Below are 15,191 nucleotides of genomic sequence, written 5' to 3' on the forward strand. Positions count from 1 at the left end.
CAGTCTGGGCCTGGTGCTTTTTTCCTTTTCTGCTTCCGGAAGACCTGGTGCACCTCGTCTTCACTGATCTGAATTGCAGGTGTTGGGGCGAGGGGGGTTGCTGGAGGTGTGAATGGTTGTGTGGAGAGGTGTTCAGGGCGGGTGTGGGGTGTCTTTTCAAACCTGCAGTAGAACTCGTTCAGATCGTCTGCCAGTTGTTGATTCACAGCAGTGCTGGGGGATGGTGTCTTGTAATTGGTGATTTCTTTTAGACTTTTCCACACTGATCTCCTTTTCCAGTGTGTATTTAGCCTGTTTATACAAGACATTATTCCCCTTCCTGTGAGCATCTTCTTTGGCCTGACGGAGCTGTCTGAGTTTTGCAGTGAACCATGGTTTGTCATTGTTGTAAGTTAAATGAGTCCTGGTAGGAATGCACATGTCTTCACAGAAACTGATATAAGATGTTACAGTCTCTGTGAGCTCGTCCAGATCGGTGGCAGCAGCTTCAAAGACGCTCCAATCAGTGACGTCAAAACAAGCTTGTAAATCCTGCTCTGAAAAAGATACAATACAAATTCAAATAGTTTTGTCATATTATAAGCTCCATAACCCATGATGTTCGTTAGAGCCCTATGAAATCCCTTTTATTCTTCCTAAATTCAGTTTGTTTTGTTTTGTTTCCGTTTTAATTTTCCTAAGTTTCATTTTTTTTTTTTTGTTCAGTTACGTTTTTCTGGATTGCATTTTAATGGTTAAATTAGATTTTTGTAATTTAGTAGAAGTTTTATTTATTTTATTTTTTTACATCTTTTTTTGTCAAACAAAGTGGCACAACAGAGGTTTACTGTCAAAATTAAAACATGGTCAAAAATTATGTGATATTCCTGAAAAAATAAAGTTTTAATTATTTTGTTCTTACTCTTCTTATTAATTTCAGAAGTACATAATTTCTTCATGTTAGACCAGTTTCTGTGTGCATCTGATGATCGTTTTCTCAAATGAAGAGGCTCTGTGGAGTTCATGTGTGAATCATGTATAAACTGTTCTTTTGGATGCATGTGACACATTTATGTTTATGTTGGGCAGCCGCTGATGCCTCTGCAGGCCAACGGTCCCGGCCTGCAGTATAAGGTCATGTGGCGTCAGCAGGGCATTGAGAAGGACTGGACGTCGGTCAGCGTGGCTAACGTCTCTAAGTTCGTGGTGTCGGGGACACCCACATTTGTGCCGTACGAGGTGATGGTTCAGGCGCTGAACGATTACGGTCTTGGACCCAAACCCGGTGCTGTGATCGGATACTCCGGAGAGGACTGTGAGTGATGCTTTCAGCAGTTCACACGCTTTACACCAGGGATCCTCAAATCTGGCCCACGAGATCCACTTTCCTGCAGAGTTTAGCTCTAACCCTAATCAAACACACCTGAGCATGTTAATCAATGTATTTAGGATCATTAGAAAATCACAGGTAGGTGAGTTTGGTCAGGGTTGGAGCTAAACTCTGCAGCGCATTGGCCCTCAATGGCAAGATTTGAGGAACCCTGCTTTATATGCTTGTTTAGTGGAATACTGCTAATCCCGCAATGCACCTGTGCAGTTCCGTCGGCAGCTCCGGGTGATGTGCGCGTCCTGGTGCTGAACAGCACGCTAGCAGAGGTGCGCTGGAGCCCCGTTTCACCTGAATCAGTGCGCGGCCGACTCCAGGGTTATAAGGTACAGCTCTCCTCTCATCATGTGACCAGCTGATTCTCGCACATTTACATTTATTTTACATGTATTTTTTGTTTGTTTTTCAGTTGAATTATATATCTATTATAGTTTGTTATATTTTCTGTTTAGTTCAAGTTTTAGTTTTTTTTTTTCTTTTTTTGTGTGTTTTTTATATGTCTATTTTTATTACATTTTAGTTTTAGGTTATTTATTTTTAGTTATTTTTGTAATTTAACTTAAACTAAACACAAATGTGAAATGTTGCCTTGGCAACTAGCTGAAAAAAAGAAGGTAATATTTTGTAATATTTTATTTTATTTCAGTTAATGTTTATTTTATTTAAAGTAATGAAAATGTGTTTTTATGGTTTTAATTTTAGTTAACTGTAATAACCCTGATCCACTGTTAAAAAATAGTTTCTAAAAGTTCTGAAATTTCTGTCATTGAACAATCATCTTAAATAACCATGATCTCAGTATTAACCAAAATAATCATGATTGTGATTTTGATTGAGCAGCTGTAACTCACATTCACATTTACAAAATTTTAATAACTAAAAATAAAATACATGATGACACACTCTTTAGGAGACTTAATGGACAAATAAAAACTCATTAAAATCAGCTCAGTATTGATCACGCTCATACTAGTGCATGCTGGGTGAATATGGAGAATAGGTGGATGGTAGAAACCCTTTAACTGAGGTTGCACTGTTGTCCGTGTGCAGGTGCATTACCAGCGTGAGCGCAGTTTACACCGACACAACTCTCATCACAGCAAACAGAGTACTGAGATCTTCAGCCCCAACAAAACCAGAGGGAAACTGCCTGACCTGCTGCCGTACAGCGTCTACAGCCTGCGTGTGACGGCCTTCAACGGCCGAGGAGAGGGTCCCTCCAGCGTCCCGCAGCGCTTCGAGACACCCGAGGGCGGTAAGAGCAGCGCCAACGTTTCTACAACACCCAACAGAGGACAGCATCAAAACTGTCAGCAGCAACACAGACTTTTCCATTAAGGGCTGATATTTAATCCATTTCCAGAGGCATTTTGACCTTTATAAAGGCAACTTTTCTAACCTTCTTATTTACATTTTTATATTTATTTAATGAATGCAATTAGATATAGACGACATTCAATTAAATTCAATTCAAGTTTATTTGTACAGCGCTTTTCACGATACAAATCATTGCAAAGCAACTTTACAGCAAATTAAGTTTCTACAATATTTAGTAGTAGCTTATCAGTGGTGACTGTCATTTGGTGCTCTCACACCTCAGCCTGTTGGGCCTTCGGGTCAACTGGGAAAAGAGCAAACTCTCCCCGATGCAGAGGATCTCTTTTCTCGGTATGGAGTTGGACTAGGTCGAACAGACAGCACGCCTCACGCAGGAACGTGCTCAGTCGGTGTTGAACTGCTTGAATACATTCAATAGCAGGGTGGTGGTCCCACTGAAACAATTTCAGAGGCTCCTGGGGAGCCAAATGCGAAAAAGCTCTACCTCCTTTAGACATTATAGGGCTGATACCGATCAAATGAAATTAAAACACAGCACAGAATCTGTATCTGAAGTGGCATTTAGATGGACTCTTTACAACTGCAAAAATAATGTTCTAAATACAAAATATATTAAATATAGAAAATAAAATTATATGAAATAGGAAACTAAAACCACCAGTAGGTAGCAACAAGTCTTAATGAGTGAGTCATTTATTCATTAATTCAACCGATTCGTTCAAATGTTTGATTCATTCAGGAAGGAAGCAAGTGTCTTTATGAATGAGTCACTGAATCTTTTGCTGAATCATTCTCTGAATCATTCAAGAACAAAACGCCACTGTGTTGACTGGAGAACTATTTTGGAGCAAAAACAGTCAAAATGGATAATATGTACAAATGTACATCACTTATTGTTAGCTTAAACTTAACCTATGTTTAAATCTACTTATTTATTAATGATATACCATTGGATAAAGTATTAAATAGTGATGATCTTAGAAGGAGGACGAATGAGGGTCCAGTATTTAGAAACTGGACTGTCTGACCTAAAGCCGGACTGATGGCCGCACAGGTGCTACTGTCATTTAACACGGATGCTGTGCGTTTGTGTTCCAGTTCCAGGTGCGCCGTCCTTCTTCAAGGTTTCTGCTTTAGATCTGGACTCTCTGACGCTGGAATGGGGTCCACCTCACGAGAGGAATGGCCGTCTGACCGGATACACCTTCAAATATCAGAGCGGTGAGAAAACCTGCCCATTCACACTGGGAACCATGACTACACTGCCTGCCAATAAGAGAGACGCACACTCTAATACTGATCTAATGGTGTTTCCACAAGCTTATGCAGCATCACAACATTTATCTCCATCAAGAGTTTCATTCACCGATAACGTTCCTCGGTTATATCGTCAGTGGTGGAGTGAACTTCAATATTCTTACAGAGTTAAGACTTCATAGTTATTGTTTTTGGTGTGAATGTGCCTTTATGATTTAAAGTTTGAAAAAAGGAAGTTTCCAGAATCTCTGCTATATTTTGCAGCTATTTTAAATGTGGTACAGTTTGCATGTGTTGTACATGTTTGAGTGTTCGTCCTTGTTTCTGTTGCTCGAGTCAGTTTGAAGTAGCGAACAGAACAAATGGTCTGTAAGCGTAGCTTATGATTGGGTAAAATAATGTGACCCCGCCCCTTTCCGCTTCTGTCCCGCCTCCAGTCGACAGCAAAAATGATTTGGGTCTGCTGGAGGAGCTGGATCTGCCGTCCAATCAGAGCAGCTTCACGCTGCACAACCTCCCTCACAGCACACGCTACAAGTTTTATATCAGTGCCAGAACGCAGAGAGGAGTCGGTCCCACGCTCACCGAGGAGGCCGTCACTGTCCTCGACAGAGGTACGTACACTAGATAGGGTGCACAGCTGTTTCTGCAGTGTGTGTCAGTTTTATGTGTTTTCTCTTTACTCTACTGTTTATTCTACTTCGACTCGTCTTTGAACGTCTCATGTTTGTGGATCTTTGTAAGACTCATCATACCTGCTTAGGTTAAGTGTGAGAGTGTGTGTGACATGACATGTGGCCAAGTATGGTGACCCATACTCGGAATTAGTGCTCTGCATTTATCCCATCCAAAGTGCACACACACAGCAGTGAACACACACACACCGTGAACACACACCCGGAGCAGTGGGCAGCCATTTTTTGCTGCGGCGCCCGGGGAGCAGTTGGGGGTTCGGTGCCTTGCTCAAGGGCACCTCAGTCGTGGTGTTGAAGGTGGGAGAGAGCGCTGTACATTCACTCCCCCCACCAACAATCCCTGCCGGTATGAGACTCCGGCAGAAACGAGCCGCATGTTGTCTGTGCTCATAGTATTTACCGCAGGACTGATGTTCAGATGTAGATTCTGGATCTGTGTGAACTCAAACACCCATCATACCTGCAATCAGTGAAATATAAGTCTGTCAGCTGTGTTTTAGAGTGAAGCATGGCACTGTGTTCGTTTACACGCAAGCAGCTCATGATCCAGTGTTTTCAGTGTCTCGGTTCTCAGTAAAAGCAGTGAACTCAACGTGCACAAGTAATGCTTTATTTTCACATTGACATAACAGATGATTACAGCATTTCACTAGATTTGTAATGAGATGCGTTTGTAAACATGTCTCTCTGCATTTTTTCACCAAAATAAAAGCTTGATGGTTTAACTCCTGCTAGTGAATAAATTGATTTTGTTACTAAGTAAAATAACTTATACTTATCATGAAATTATTTTATTTTACAGTGCAGTTGTATTACAATTGTCATTTCTTTCTTTCTTGAAGATTATAATAATAATAACAATACATTTAAATTTTTAATAATAATAATTATTATTATTATTATTTTACACCGTCCTGCATCATATTTGCTGAATGAAATCCAATACTTGTTTCTCACTAATTTTAGGGTGCAGATTCCGAAAATAGTGTCTGTTGTGCTCTTTCACGTCACACTTTCTCTCTAAATTTGATGCATTTTGTAGCAGTTTTGCTTGCGACACTCATCTGTGCGGTAAATAAGTCTTGTATTCTCCCTCAATCAGCAGAAAACACCACAAACACATGATTCCCATCTGAATGTGACCCAGATGACAACTGTTTGATCAATTCTCAACATATATTCACATGTATTATTCACATGATATTATCTGATACCTAATCCTGATTTCAAGGTTAGAATTATGGCTAGGGACACAAGAAAATGCAAACATGAATCAGGTGTTTTACTGCATCCACGCAGAGACAGAAAACTATATATTTTGTAAAGTTCTTTGACATTAAAGGGGAAAATCTGACTTTTTCCATGTTTAAGTGCTATAATCGGGTCCCCTGTGCATCTACCAACCCAGAAAACGTGAAAAAGGGACAACCCAGTAACTTTGTTTTGGTAAACCTTTCTCTGCCATCATGTGAAAAAACGAGCCGCTCAGATTTCACTCCTCTAGTGACGTAGAGAGGGGATCTCATTATAATATCACCGCCCCTTTATCTGCACATTTCCACCCACAGCCATTGTCATTGTGATTTCGCAAGCGACAACGGTGTACCAGTTCTAATGCCATGGCAAAAGTTCAAGCAAAGCATGCTAACTGTTCTATCGTTAGCTGCACAGAGGAGCACAGAACACTATTAGAGTCCCAGCCTCAGAGGAGACAAGAGAGCAGTGGATTTATTGATTTATTTACTGTATATTACGCTGCTACCACACTGATCTAATGTAAACATGTGATTTCTTTCCCAGCTGTTTACCTTCACAGATATAACCAACTGTTTTTGTAACTCATATGTGTTTTTAACATAAACATCTGTGTATTTGACAGTGTAAGCACAATAAGACATGAAAGAGAACTTAGTGTAGTGCTCACATGCCGCTTTCTGTGTGCGTGCTTTGGATGTGTGCGCTCAGAAAACACTATATCAGAAGTTTACATTGATATGGCTTTAAAACGCATGATTTTAGCATGATAGACATGATAATCAAAACCAAACTGATGTTTTTTGGCAGAATATCTGCGATACGAGCTGTAAAGGCTCCGCTCTATTCTGGAAAAGGGGGCGGGGAGCAGCAGCTCATTAGCATTTAAAGAGACAGGCACGAAAACAGCATGTTTCTACTTCCACTCAAAACAGGCGTTTTCAAAATGATAGAATGAATGATCTGTTGGGTATTTTGAGCTGAAACTTCACAGACACATTCTGGGGACACCAGAGACTTATATTACATCTAGTAAAAAGGGGCATAATAGGTCTTTTTTAAATGGAGTATTTGAACATTTTTATTTTTTTTTTTTGCAAATGAGCAGGATTTTTTTTCAAGATCTAGGACTGTGCTCTTAGTATATGAAAATGATTTGACTTCCCAAAAATGCATATCTCACAAAGTCCTTTGAGAAACACTGTACATTGTGTGTTTTCCTTCATGATCCAGCTCTGATTTTGTATTTTTCATTTTTATAAATGAGAATAAACTCCCTTCTTCCTCCTACAGTAGTGACATCATCACTAGCCCCGCCTCTACACGCTAACGTCACGTCATTACGCTACTCACATGGTGTATGGACCACTTGTAAACAGTGCCACTCATGTCAGTGCATCATTGACACTCACTGATCTGGAGGTCAGAGGTCACTGTGATGGGCTGATGATGTCTCTCTCTCTCTCTCAGCGCCGCCGGTCACTCCTGCATTTGGGAACGTCAGCTCGTCCATGAGCGAGGATGGAGCGCTGATCAGTTGGGAATACTGGGGCCCCGAGAAACACCTTTATGTTGAATATATTATAGACAACAGTAAGAATCATGCATGCGTGTGTCGTGAGGATGATGATGATGAAATGCTGAACATATACATTCCCATGATTAGAGCTCCTGTAGTAACTAATACACAGCCATCTACCCCACTGAACAGATCAACCTCCACGCTAGTTAGTGCTGGTGGTGACCCGTCTGTTCAGCAGGGTACACTGCAAAAAATACTTAGTATTTTTGTCTTGTTTTCCAATACAAATATCTAAACATTCTTATATCAAGAAGAATATTAAGAAGATATAAAGTCATGTTGTCTGAGAAATTGATCAAAATGAAGTGAGTTTATTTATACTTAAAATAAGAAACTACAAGTAAATAGGGTAAAACATCTAGCTACTAGATATCATATCACCATACTTCCCCAGTTGATTAATCACAGTATGTTAAGTTTTCTGAAATGTTATATTTAAATATGCACTAATTTGCAAACATTTACACAAAATCTGAACTTTGGATAAAGCCAGGTTAAAAAAAAATCTTATTTGATTTTGTTGACATATTAGTTAAACGATTTTGGACTTCTATTTTTATAACTCCATAAATCATAAAAACAAAAAAAATTTCACCATGTTTTAAGAAAAATCTCTTATATAAATCAGTGTAAATGCAATATGAACAAACCCCTCAGAATCTAGATAGGAATAAAACTCAAACATGTGGTGTATGTTAGTGCTGCTGAAGTGGAGAAACAAACTCATGATCTTTAATTATATGCGTTTTCTCCATGTTTTTAAAAAATAAAATGTTGTATAAATCAGTGTAAATGAAATATGAACAAACCCCTCAGTAAAAACCTTCAGAATATAGAGAGGAATATAAGTTTCGGTGTGTGAAAGTGCTGCTGAAGTGGAGAAACAAACTTGTATAGATATGGGTTGGATTTGAAACCTACAGACGCAAATAGATAAAGTGCAATAAAATAAACACTTAAATGTGCATTTGGACTTTTCTTTCCACTAGTCTGAAAAAAAGACATGTTATGCAAGCAAAATAGTCCAAAATTTTCCAGTGCATGAAAAAACAAGAAAAGAAAAAAGCAAATCAGGAGAGAAAATCCTGTTTTCCCTTTGAATTAAGTTTATTTTTCTGACCTCATTGGTAGATATTATTTCTTGTTTTAAGTGTAAACACTTCATTTTGAAAACATCTTAAAAACCTTCAGATCTTATCTGATGTCATTGTGCATGTATCTTATATACTGGAAAAACAAGACAAAAATATTGAGGAAGAACATCAGTTTTTGCAGTGTAGTTCACCAAAGGGTCATAACAGTTTAGTTGTTTTGTAGATTAATTGCAGAGCTGTAGTAGGTGGGTAGTCAGAATTAACTCCAGATTGACACAGCAGGTGTAGAGAGCTAATTTACCCATATTTGATTGTGAGGATGCTGAAGTGCTTCCTGTTGTGCTGGAAACCCTCAGGTGATGAAGACTGGCACAAAGAGAAGGTCAACGGCTCTCAGTTCCACGTTCTTAAGGGTTTGAAGAAAGGTTTGGCCTACAAGGTGCGTGTGGTGGCCCAGGGTCATGACGACCAAGCGGTCCATCACTCTGAGGAGCTGTTGGTTAAGGTCCCAGGTGAGGCTTCATCTCAGCCTCAAGGCCTTATGGGATCTTTGACTGCTGTGATGCATGACGGCCGTTGTGTTGAGATGTTGAAGTGCATGACGCACCTCTGTATGTCCTGCACGAGTCCGTCTGTGCTCATAATGTGGCTCAGTTGTTATTGTCTATTGATCGATCAGCATGATTGTATCCCATAATCAATGCAAAATGCAAAGTTGATTTTCTTACTCAGGATTTTTGAGTTGTTTTCCAATACAAGTATCTCAACATTACATTTACTTCAGATGCAAATTTAAGATATTAAATCTTGTTTTCTGAAAAATTCTAAAAGTATATCAAAATTGAGTTATATATGAGTTATGTATATATTTCTGATCCCTTTGGCAAATATTTTGTTCTTCTTTCACCGTAAACTGACTTCATTGTGATAAATTTCTCAGAATTTCTGCATTATGTCTCAGGTAAATGTATCTTGATTTAAGAATGTTCAGATATTTGTACTGGAAACCGAGACAGAAATACTGATGAAGAACATGGTTTCTGCAGTGCCGGTCAAGTTTCCCCCTCCGTGTTTGTCTCTCATGACTGTGTTCATGGCGTCTGATCTTCTGCGACTCGTTGGATCGAGCTGTTTAAAGTTGAAGATCTGCACGTGTCTCATGCTCTTCCTCCTCCTCCTCCTCCTCCTCCTCCTCAGCGATGGTGAGTCCGCAGGTGGACATCGCTACTCAGGGCTGGTTCATCGGTCTGATGTCGGCCATCGCTCTGCTCATCCTCATCCTGCTCATCATCTGCTTCATCAAGAGGAACAAGGGCGGCAAATATCCAGGTGACTGTGACTTTATTATCATTAAGTTTTTATTAATATTTTGAATTTGACTTTTTTTTATGTTCTCTTCACTTTAATTTTATTTAAAGTTTTACTAGTTTTGTTGTGCTTTTGTCATTTTTGTTTTTTTTTATGATTTTATTTTCTATTATTTTCTTTTTTCCAAGTATCCATATGACATACTAATACCATATAGAAATTGTTTTATACATCAACTCAGTTCTTTTTGATGCATTTCTAAGAAAACAAGACTTATTATCTTAAGTCATTTTAATCTTTAGACATTTACACTAGAAACAAGACAAAATACTGGAAGAACATGTTTAATCTACATGTTAACTGAATGATGTGTTGTTTGGATTGTAAATGCCGGTGTGACTCTGATGTTTGTCTCAGTTAAAGAGAAGGAAGATGCTCACGGAGACCCGGAGATCCAGCCCATGAAGGAGGATGATATCACGTTTGGAGAGTACAGGTGAGAGAGCTCTGACCTGACCCTTGACCTCTGATCCCTCAGGAGACTGACCCCACCGCACCACACAACATCACCTTCATCTCCTCCGATGGATCTGATCCGGTCTGATCTGCTGCTGCTGGTCTGATGCAGATCCTGCGGGACTCGATCAGGTTCTCATCTCCAGGATGATCAGCATCAGTGAACTTGATGATCCAGCAGCGTATTTACTGTATCAGAATATAGTCATGCATCATTTTCTGAATAATTCCAGAATAATCCTGCAGATGTTAGTTTCATATAATGACGCAGGATCTGAACTGAAGCTGCTGGTTTGCCATTTAAAGTCTATTCCTGCGTTATTCTGCACGCGTGCGGGAGACGAATGAACGCACTTTACTCCTGTATAGCAATATTATTTTATATTCCCTGCTTCATTAAATGATTTCCTTTTTATACGCTGATTTTTGACATTATTGCAGATGTTGATCTGTCCTCAGCATACAGTGTTCATGATAACGCTGGTCAATGATGTGAATCTGACAGCTGCTCTTCACCTGACACACACGGGAACACATTACCGGCATTTTAGATTAAAATATTTACATAAAATATTTAGAAATTAAAATACAAATAAATGAAATTATTAAATGTATATTTTCTTGAAGTCCCCCTGAGATTTTAAATTAATATTTCAATCATTTAACAAGTAACTCAGATATTTTATTTTTTTGCGTTACTTTACTAGTTACTTGAAAAAAAAGAAAAAGTAATCTGATTACGTAACTTGTGTTACTTGTAATGGATTACCCTCAACACTGATCAAATCTTTACTTTGAATGCAGTGTAAGTCACTGTTTGCCAGATGCAGAATATGAGTGTGGATTACAGGATCGTTGAATGATAACACTATCCGAAACAAACTCACACAGCAGTAAAATAAACGTTAATGAATCAGAATCGATTCAGCTGCTCTGAATGAGCACAGACTCATCAGATCCACATTACTGCTCTTAGTATGTGATGTTTAGTAGCTCTGAATCGCATCTGCTGTGACGCTCACGCAGACTGAGTCGAGATAATAACACTCAGGAGTCGCTGGCGTTTGTTCCTCCCGTGGTCTGTAAAGTGGTGGTCGAATGTGGGAAGGTAAGTGGGAACCTGCATGCGAGAGGAGAAAAACACAACCATTCCAGGATCATACTTCACGTGAACCGCTAACACATGTACAGTACGTCATCGCCAGCCCGAGAACATGCAGTGAGAATGAATCATGGACAGAGTAAGGGGCCGTTCACACAGAACACGTCTTTCCATTTTTCCATTGTTTTTCTATGTTCTACAGACGCGTATGACCGTTGCGATCGTGTCTCTTGCAGCGTCTCATACATGAGCACCGCGTTTTTATGACGCTGCGTCAAGTTAAAAGAATTTAAACTTTTACACACAGTGTCATCAATGTCAGTTCCAAAACAGTGGACCAATCAGAAGACCCCGGAGGCGGGGCAAGTGTTGCGAGTTTTTGTTTACAGTAGCAAGTTGGCATGGCAGCTGTTTTTATTTCCATTATTGTGTCACGTCTCAAAAGCGTGTCTTGAGACCCTCGCATTCTGCCAAAGACTATAGAATAGCCAAGACATGTCACTCCTATAGTTTTGAATGGGGAAAAATGCAACGCACAATATGGCCGCTCAATCGCAGGAAGCCCTGCCTTCTGAATGAAGGAGCCAATCGCTAATCGGTAAAGTCGGTGCGTCGCTGCAGCTGCCATTAGAAGTCCCGGTTGCTATAGAAACAGTCAGCACTGCGCTGCGCTTGATGCAAAGACGTGTTCTGTGTGAACGGCCCCTAACAGAGCTATGCTAGAGTAAATGTATCGAATATTGTATAAAAACTACTCCGATTAAATGCTTTTAGCTTTTATTTACTGGGGTTATACAGTATTTTTTGCACTTTTTAAAAAATATTATTATTATTTTAAAAATATATAAAAATAAAAAATATTTGATACAATTATTTTTGTCTTTATTCGTGCCAAATGACTTGCATGAAATTGTATCAACAAATATAGAACAACAAAAATCCATATAATAATAATAATAATAAAACCAAAAGCCAGAGAAAAACATTATACAGTATGAGCCTCTCAGTTCTCTAGTTACCTGTACTAAATTACTCGTAACACGGCAAGAGTTTCATGGGAAGTGTGGCTACATCCATTCATGATTCATGTATGATTTTAAGTTTTTCTCAATCCGTTTGTGTTTTAATCGCGGCTGATGGGCTTCATTCATGAATCACCAGCAGAAGGAGTGTCTTCAGGAAGTTTGTCGAATGAATCAGATTTATTGAATGATTCGCCCAGGATTGAGGCAGCTGGTGCTTCAGGAATCAGGCTTTATGTCATGATGATCATGTTCAGGCTGATGTTTGAATCACGGTTTGATGAATCTGTTTTTCATCTTCACGCTTCAGATGCTGAGATATTGATTGCACTTCATCCACCTTTATTCCTCTGATAGTTTCCCATGATGCTTTAACGCTTGTTTTGAAGTTCACGCAGGTTTTGTCTCTCATCCTGTCACATGTATGTGATTGTACATGTGACACTGATCCTGCATGTGTGTGCCGTCCATCTTTTGAGTTTGATTTGCGTCATGATTCACCTGCATGTGGTTTTTCTCCTAGTGACGAGGACCGTAAACCGCTCAAAGGGAGCCGAACTCCGTCCAGCGGAACCGTTAAGCGCGACGGCAGCGACGACAGTTTAGTCGACTGCGGAGACTCTGGAGACACGCAGTTCAACGAGGACGGCTCGTTTATCGGACAGTATAGCGGGAGGTCGGATAGAGACGCGACGCATGACAGCTCCGAGCCGCCGTCTCCGGTGAACGCCATGAACTCATTCGTGTGAGATCCGCTGATTCATGAACCCAGCTTCAGTTTACTAGAGACTAATCGAGCCCAACGCTCGTGACGGACGCGACTGAATCGGACAACACGTGACTGTTGCGTCCGTACGAATGTCAGAGGATGTTTAACCGGGCTGTGTTCACAATAGCACACCATCATACTACTGCAGTATGTACTATTATGCAATCATCTAGATACCAGGCAAAAATATAAACATTTTCAATTATGATTTGATCACTCAGACAGACTTTATAACTTAAAGATTTACTTGAAGGAACCCAAAAATGAAAATTTGCTGAAGATGTGCTCACCCTCAGGCCGTCTGAGATGTAGATGAGTGTGTTTCTTCATCAGATTTGGATGATCAGTGTCTCAGCAATGGATGCTCTGCAGTGAATGGGTGCCGTCAGAATGAGAGTCCAAACAGCTGATAAAAACATCACAATAATCCACAAGTAATCCACAGCACTCCAGTCCATCAGTTAACATCTGGAGAAGACAAAAGCTGAAACACATCCAGCATTAAGATGTTTTTAACTCAAATACAGAGTCTATAATCCATAATAACGCTTCCTCCAGTGAAAAAGTGCTCTGGCCTGAATCAGGAGAGAAATCTGCACAGATCAAGCAGCGTTTAAACAGCTCTAAACAAATATGTGGCTGGATTTTGATGTGAGAGACAACAGCAGATGCACCTTTTCACTGGAGGAAGCGTTATTATGGATTATGGACTCGTATTTTAGCCGGAAGCTAAAATTGGTTCTGACGGCACCCATTCACTGCAGAGGATCCATTGGTGAGCAAGTTGCTACAATTCTCCAAATCTGATGAACAAACAAACTCATTTATATCCCAGATGACCTGAGTGTGAGCACATTTTCATTTTTTGGGTGAACTATTCCTCATGTGACTGTGTTGATAATGTGACGACGCAGTATGCTAGTATTATATTACGAACGCAGCAGATGTATCCATGCATGAAGACAATATTTTACTATTGCACTGAGAGAACTCTGATTCTGAGAGGTGGAGACGCTCTCACTGTATTTCATGGCGCTGCTGCGGTGTTTAACGGTTTGTTAATGACAGTCACAGACTCTTCAAGCGCTTAAACACTCTTGTAGCTGATGTCAGGTGCTTCCAGAGCATCATCTTGACCCGCATATGAACCTGTGCAGTTCCCACAGCAACCCAAACCTGTGATGCTGAGAGGAACCTAATGATGATGATGCTTCATCTGCGAGACTGTAAATGTTAAAGATGAGTTCAATATGCTAATGGAGGATCATCGTCAGGCCAATCCGAGCGCTTTTAAATATTCACATGTAGAAATGAGACTAGAATTCATCAGAGGACATTTCTATGGAGTGAATCCCACACATATTTCATCCCAAAATAAAAATATTTGAAATTATATTTTACATAAAGAAAACAAAGCCTGTTTTTAGAAACGTTCATTCTTTTTTGCATTATGACATTATGATAGCTAAATATGTTTTATTCGAAATTCTCATTAATGGAATTTATACCCATCATTATGATGCAAAAAAATAAAAAATCTCATTGTGTCTAAAAAATATGATTAATTTTCTTGATGTGTAAAATATAATTTCTAGTTTTTGATTTTGGGATTTTTAATGTAATTCACTCTATTTATACTTTGCCTCGATTGGTTTTTGTAGATCTGCTCGTCAGAATGAAGTGTGTGTGTGTGTGTGTGTGTGTGTGTGTGTGTGTGTGTGTGAGCGTGAAAGACATTTCTATGCTTTCTTCATAACTTGCATCAAGTTTGAATTTGAAATGTTAAATGTTGTTTTGTAAAGATATTTTGTTACTGTAAATAAAGCGAGAGTTTGTGTGGCTTGAGAACTGAAGTGCAGGTCAGGTGTGTGCGTGCGTGCGTGCGTGC

The 15,191-nt window shown here is 39.6% G+C and overlaps 1 protein-coding gene across 4 annotated transcripts in view; it reads left to right on the forward strand.

Annotated features, from left to right (window-relative positions):
* Positions 1–13,607, forward strand: part of LOC107687607 (neuronal cell adhesion molecule-like) — a 125,030-nt gene extending 111,423 nt beyond the window's left edge. For 3 of the 4 annotated variants that reach the window (XM_016484995.1, XM_016484999.1, XM_016484996.1), the window contains exons 22-31: positions 1,069–1,294; positions 1,577–1,692; positions 2,417–2,621; positions 3,803–3,925; positions 4,399–4,575; positions 7,381–7,503; positions 8,943–9,098; positions 9,784–9,915; positions 10,312–10,390; positions 13,058–13,607. In XM_016484995.1, coding sequence (XP_016340481.1) covers positions 1,069–1,294; positions 1,577–1,692; positions 2,417–2,621; positions 3,803–3,925; positions 4,399–4,575; positions 7,381–7,503; positions 8,943–9,098; positions 9,784–9,915; positions 10,312–10,390; positions 13,058–13,283 — 1,563 coding nt within the window. In that variant the 3' untranslated portion in view covers positions 13,284–13,607. The remainder of the gene's footprint in view (positions 1–1,068; positions 1,295–1,576; positions 1,693–2,416; positions 2,622–3,802; positions 3,926–4,398; positions 4,576–7,380; positions 7,504–8,942; positions 9,099–9,783; positions 9,916–10,311; positions 10,391–13,057) is intronic. The other variant, XM_016484997.1, reaches the window with a different exon arrangement.
* Positions 13,608–15,191: the final 1,584 nt, after the last annotated feature.

This window comes from Sinocyclocheilus anshuiensis, unplaced genomic scaffold (genome assembly GCF_001515605.1).
Source record: "Sinocyclocheilus anshuiensis isolate Anshui unplaced genomic scaffold, SAMN03320099.WGS_v1.1 scaffold1993, whole genome shotgun sequence".
NCBI classification, from domain to species: Eukaryota; Metazoa; Chordata; class Actinopteri; order Cypriniformes; family Cyprinidae; genus Sinocyclocheilus; species Sinocyclocheilus anshuiensis.